The 6,000-nt window shown below is 51.8% G+C and overlaps 2 protein-coding genes across 2 annotated transcripts; both read left to right on the top strand.

Annotated features, from left to right (window-relative positions):
• Positions 1 to 464: 464 nt before the first annotated feature.
• Positions 465 to 2,737, top strand: AB675_4440 (3-hydroxybenzoate 6-hydroxylase 1; the record flags this gene model as incomplete). The annotated part of the gene is made up of 4 exons (XM_018144579.1): positions 465 to 749; positions 802 to 876; positions 923 to 1,781; positions 1,830 to 2,737. The coding sequence occupies 4 exons, from the start codon at positions 465 to 467 to the stop codon at positions 2,735 to 2,737; spliced, it is 2,127 nt and encodes a 708-aa protein (XP_017996491.1).
• Positions 2,738 to 3,303: 566 nt separating this feature from the next.
• On the top strand, positions 3,304 to 5,067 carry AB675_4441 (putative MFS-type transporter YusP; the record flags this gene model as incomplete). Its single annotated transcript, XM_018144580.1, has 1 exon — positions 3,304 to 5,067. The coding sequence occupies one exon, from the start codon at positions 3,304 to 3,306 to the stop codon at positions 5,065 to 5,067; it is 1,764 nt and encodes a 587-aa protein (XP_017996541.1).
• Between the last annotated feature and the right edge of the window lie 933 nt (positions 5,068 to 6,000).

Genomic DNA, 6,000 nt, shown 5'->3' on the forward strand with positions numbered 1-6,000 from the left:
GCAAAAGTGCGGGCACCAACAGTGGTCGCGGAGTCATCCAGATCGTACCTTGCTCAGCCAAGGCGGATTCTGCTGACAAACGCTCGGCCTAAAAGCTACGCGAAGGCCGAACTACCCCAGGGTTTCGGTACCCCACGGCGGATCTTCTTCCTCCGCATTCCGCAACGATCCTCCGCCAAGTGACACCACGCTGCCAAGAATGACGGGTACGAACTTGGTTCACGCGCTTCTTGACCACAGAAATCCGTGTGCCTACACCATCGAGTCCACTCAAATCGAGCATGTGCTGCCGAACCGACCTGGATGGCGATTCTCTCGGTCTCGACACAGTTCAATCATCCCACGTAATTACTATGTTCCGCGGAATATATACAATGTGTTGCAATCACCCAAAACATGGGAAGTTCACAGCCGCACTATCAACTCCGCATCAAAGAGAACCTAGATTTCCGTGCTAGGTCATGATGGTAGATTCTACCAATGGTACGACGTCAGCGGAAGCTCACTGCCTTCGCAACGGTGAGGAGCACGAGCAGCCATGTCTCCGCATAATCATCGCTGGCGCCGGTATTGGAGGTCTTGTAGCAGCAATCGCTTTGCGGAAGCAAGGTCATCGCGTCGAGGTCTTCGAGCAATCACGTTTCAACAACGAAGTCGGGGCCGCTATTCACATCACACCCAATGCGATGGGTGCGTTGAGTTACATCGGTATCGATCCGCGGGACAGCGGAGCAGTGCCTCTGGTTCAAGTACGTCTTATTCCACTTATTGAGGCTTGACATGAAAGTAATAGCATCGCAGACCAGGTTCATCTCGTCAGACAACGTGGTGGTGCGTGTCACCGACAACGCGAAAGATTCTGTACGATGGCAGAACGTAAGTCGTCCTCCCAATATCGTACCACAGAACTAAGATCCTTGAGCCATGGTTGCAAGCGCACCGAGCACATCTTCATACACAGCTGCGAGAAGCCGCGACCAGTCCAGCTCGATCAGGCATACCCGTGAAGATCCAGACTGCTTCATCGGTAGTGCTGGCAGACTCAGAGTCCGCTACCGTCACTCTAGCCGACGAAACAACGCATTCTGCAGACTTAGTGATTGGAGCGGACGGTGTTCACTCTAGAACGCGCGGGGCTCTTATGCATGTTCCGCCCACGACTTTTCGCACTGACAGCAGCGCCTTCCGGTTCATCATATCCCGAGAGTCTGTCGAAGCTGATCCCGTCACACGGCCACTGGTCCAGACACATGGCTCGATGGATATGTGGTACGGGCCCGATCGAAAGATTGTCCTCTATCCAACTTATCACAACCAGCTTCTCAACTTCGTATGTGTTCACCCGGCCAGACTATCAGACGCGAGCAATGACTACAATAAATCGGCCTCCAAGTCCGCCCTGTTGGAGACATACAAGGACTTCCATCCGAGTGTGATCGCATTACTGGAGAAGGCTGATCCTGCAGGAGTCAAGGTGTATCCATTCTTCGATATGGCCCAGCTGCCAACTTTCGCGAGAGATCGTCTAGCGGTCGTTGGAGACGCAGCACACCCGTTCACACCACACCTTGCTCAGGGCGGCGCTATGGCTATTGAAGACGCGGTCTCATTAGCAATCATGCTCGATCGGTCGGTAACGCCTCCACAGGTGCCGCAGCGCTTACAGTGGTACAATCAAGCACGATTCGAGCGGGCTTCGACGATTCAAGAATACAGTCGGCAGGTTGGTGGCGATGGATCAGATCCTAACAAGAAAACGACGAAGCTTGATGGTCTCAAAGGTGAGTAGACCCTGATGCCTTGGAGAGCGAGTGCTGAGTATCCGTCAGTCTATGACTACATCAACTACGGTCTGAGTCACGACGAAGTTCATGCGTCTACTCATTTGCTTCGACAGCTTGAGTGGCAAGAACAGAACGCAAAATGGCGGCAGCCCATAAGCTTCGGCCCGCTTCCCGGCCCACGACAATGGTCTTTGAGCACATGGCCGATCAGACATTCGGTCAAGGCGAGCAGGACTTGCGCTAGTGTTTCTTTTACGACAAGTGCTACACTGCTCCGCAACATGTTTCCGAACGCGTGTTATCGATTCAGCAAGGCAGACACTGTTACGCATGTAACCTTCGCAGTCGAATCATTACGCAACCTCAGCTGGCTCGCTGGTGGTGGATACGATCTCGCAGCTCTTTATGTCGAGGACGTGTGCTATAGATGGTCCAGTGGTCGCGTTCAGCAAGCATCATACTGTCCGGTCATGTTTGAGAACCTCGCCGACCCGATCATAACAGGTCGTGAAGAGTTGGGAATTCCTAAGGTGTTCTCCGACATCAAGATCCACAGCAATGGCTCATCATTTCGTGCAGAGATCTCTTGGAGAGGCGCCGAGTGGGCCACCCTGGAGCTCAAAGATCTGGTACCGACAGAGAAGTCGCCATCAGACCATCTCAGTGGCGGTCTGCTTGTGCATAAGTACATCCCGTCGAGTAATCCGGCCAAGCCTGACGCCGACTACGATATTATGCATTCGGCTGACGAAAGTATTGCGGCAACTTCGTCACTTGCAAGTGACCGAGGAAGCGTGCGCCTGGAGATCCGAGATCTGGGCCCAGATTCACTACCAACGCTTCATCCAATCGTGAGCCGACTAGCAGAGCTTCCAATCTTTGAGATCGTTCAGGCGTCGGTTGTCGAGTATGATGGTGTGCCAGATCTATCCAGACAAGTGCATCTCGATTGATGTTTCGAGGAGAGCATTAGGCTTGTCCTCTGTGGCTTGAGTGGACATGACTACGCTCCCACACGAATATCCAATTTCCGGGTCCTTGTGGTTCCAGATCAAGACGTGCTCTGTTCACTAGCTCAGTTGACTGCGACCGCCCGAGAGATGCTCAACAGCACAAGGTGACTCCGAGATAGCAGCCAGTAAGCACGGATTGCACTCAAGCAACTTGCGCCCGGAAGGCGCTCGGCTATCGTTTTCCACATTTTGCCAAGCCTCCAGCTTCGCGAACTTTGTCTCATTCGAAGTTCCACTCATTCACGTCTCACGTCGAGATATTGGCCAGTTTGCTTCTGAGCCACGTGGACAGAAAACCAAACTCCATTCATTGACTTCCGGGACTCGATGTCAGGCCTGATGGCCAGAACGCGTTCCAGCAATGCCAAGTGCCCACATTTATCCCCAGAGCTTTCCCAGGTCTTCCCCAGACAATATCACCCGGCGTATATGAAGGTCGGGACCTCGCTTTCTGTTTCTAGTACACTACCTGCCAACGCTTCTGACTTGTCAAGCCCATGATCAATATGGCATCCCAGACGCAAACCGAAGGCACTGCACGCCCTGATGAAAATAATGGCCTCCATGGCTTCACCGGCGATGCCGATCATACCAGCAAGCAATATTATTTCAGCCTTTACTTCATCGGCAGCTTTTGTGCCATTGGCATGGGACTGCTTGCAGGTGTGGCTGGCTTTGGCTACGCAGCGCCTATACTTGGCGTTATCGACGCAGACATTGGTCCATCGCCATACTTGACATGGGTCGCGATTGTCTATACGCTATGCGTTGCGGTCGGCCTTACGCTTGTTGGGCGACTGACCGATCTCTTCGGTCGCCGTTACTTCTTCATTGGAGGCTCGATCCTTGGAACCGCTGGAAGCATAGTTTGCGCGACTGCTGGCTCAATCAACACACTCATCGGAGGGACAACACTGATCGGATTGGGAGCTGCCACACAGCTCTCATTCCATTTCGTAACAGCGGAGCTGGTTCCGATGCGTGCGCGCTTCTGGTCGGTGGCAATCATTTACTGTTTCTCGATTCCTGGCTCAGGCTTCGGACCGATTATCGCCCAAGCATTTGTCTCACATACATCGGTTGGCTGGCGAGGCGTATACTATCTCCTCATCGGCATCAATGTCGTGGCCCTTGCCTGCTGGACATGCTTCTACTGGCCACCTCACTTCTCAGAGAAGAATCCCGGCACTCGCCTATCCGAGTTTGTCCGCAACTTCGACTACGTTGGGACTTTGCTGTACACAGCTGGTCTGACGTTGTTCTTGATGGGTATTTCTGTCGGTGGCCTTGGTGTCTTCCCCTGGAAGTCCGGGACCACGCTCGGACCACTCATCGCTGGTGGTGTCTGTCTCATTGCCTTAGCTGGATGGGTAATGTTTGCGAATCCGAAGGAACCACTTATCCCTCGCCACATCATCACCAACGGCAGCTTTGTCGCCTCTGCCATCGTCCTCGGCCTTGGAGCTGCAGTCTACTACGCCTTCGCCGTGGTGTGGCCGCAGATGGTTGCCGTGCTTTATTCCAACGGTGACGCGCTGCGAAACGGGTGGCTATCGTCTATCGTTGGCGCTTGCTTCATTGTTGGGCAGGTATCCGGAGGCGTTTTCTGCAAGATGATTGGAAAGGTCAAGTATCAAGTTCTGGTCACGATGGCCATTGGTGGAACACTCCTCGCGTGCATGGCGACTTGCACGGCTGGAACGCTTGGTCGTGCCATAGGATTGTTGTCTGTCGCTTGTGTCCTCGTCGGCTGGACCGAGTCCGTGTGTCTGACGTTGCTGACTGTTTCGATCGACAATCAGCAGGAAATTGGCACAGCCGGTGGGATTGGCGCCTCGATTCGTTCCGGATTAGCCACAGTCTGTCAGACCATATACTTGGTGGTTCTCTCGACCCGCTTGACGGAGACAATTCCATCACAGGTCGTGCCTGCTGCTGTGGCTGCTGGTCTGCCAGAATCAAGCGTGGTGGATTTGCTGACAGCATTCACCATCGGCACGCCGAAGGCATTCGAAGCAATTCCAGGCATTAGTGACACTGTTCTGGCGGCAGCAACGGCGGCGTACAAAAATGCGAGCAGCGATGCCTATCACACAGTGTTTCTGACGAGCATAGCGTTTAGCGGTATCGCTGTTGTACTGGCACTCTTTATCCGCAATGTCGACGATCGGATGACTGCTGATATCGCGACTAAGCTGCATCATGGAGCTGGACTCGAGCACGAAGATGTGGCCAACGAGAAAGCGGTGACTGAGTCGATGGTCGAATAGGTGGAAAGCAGAACAGCTGTTTGCACCAGAGGTTAGGTCCTCAGTGAGGACTTCCACCTATACGTACAGCGACAGATCACCGTCTCAAGCGCCTTTCGCTTGGTAAGCTAAGTGATGCTTCAAGGCGCCGTTATGGTGTGGCTGGCCTGTGGCGTAGACGGAATCAGTACCTTGAGAACCTCGTACACCTCTTCTTTTAGACAAGCAGAGATTCGTCGCATGTGGACGCCTGTGTGGAGAGCCCGAAATCTCAGATGCACTAAGGGGTTTAGCAGCATGAATTCCCCAGAGTCAAAGCTTGTTCCAATTTAAGAACGATCTGGATCGCCCAGGCGCATCTGGTTGATCTACCCCTTGCCGAAACGGTAGCTTGTTAGGGTCTTCAGCATTCCTATCTGGTAGCGATTGCCTGATCAGTACCGCAGCCTCTGTATTTGTCTCCATTATATTGCCATGGACTTAGGCCTTTTCACAAGGCCTATCGTACGTCGGCCTTGCCGTAGGGTTGGTGTAAATATATAGCCAGGTGCTCCCAGGTACGCCCATCCTTTGTGCACGCTAGTCGAGACTATATTGGAGATGTCTTTGGCATGAGGGACTACTATGAAAAATAGCCAAGACTAAAATGTTCATTCTCGATATTATTCTCTATATTTTAAATAGCTTAGTTGATATAAGAGCTAATTCAATAAAAAAACTACTACTAGGTGCCCTAGCTTCTATATTTTATAGCTAGTATTAAAAAAGTAGACTAGCCTAATCTAGACTAGCTAGAAAACCTCTAATATAGTGAAATTTTAAGAAAATTACTTTAAAAACTTAAATAATAGTAAAAAGTTTAGATATCTATATATCTTACTTTATATATTAAAAATATACTATCCTATATACCCCAATGAAATGGACTCGATTTCAATGGCCGCGCCCATACAA

Source organism: Cyphellophora attinorum (assembly GCF_001299255.1).
Source record: "Cyphellophora attinorum strain CBS 131958 chromosome Unknown Contig30, whole genome shotgun sequence".
Taxonomy (NCBI): domain Eukaryota; kingdom Fungi; phylum Ascomycota; class Eurotiomycetes; order Chaetothyriales; family Cyphellophoraceae; genus Cyphellophora; species Cyphellophora attinorum.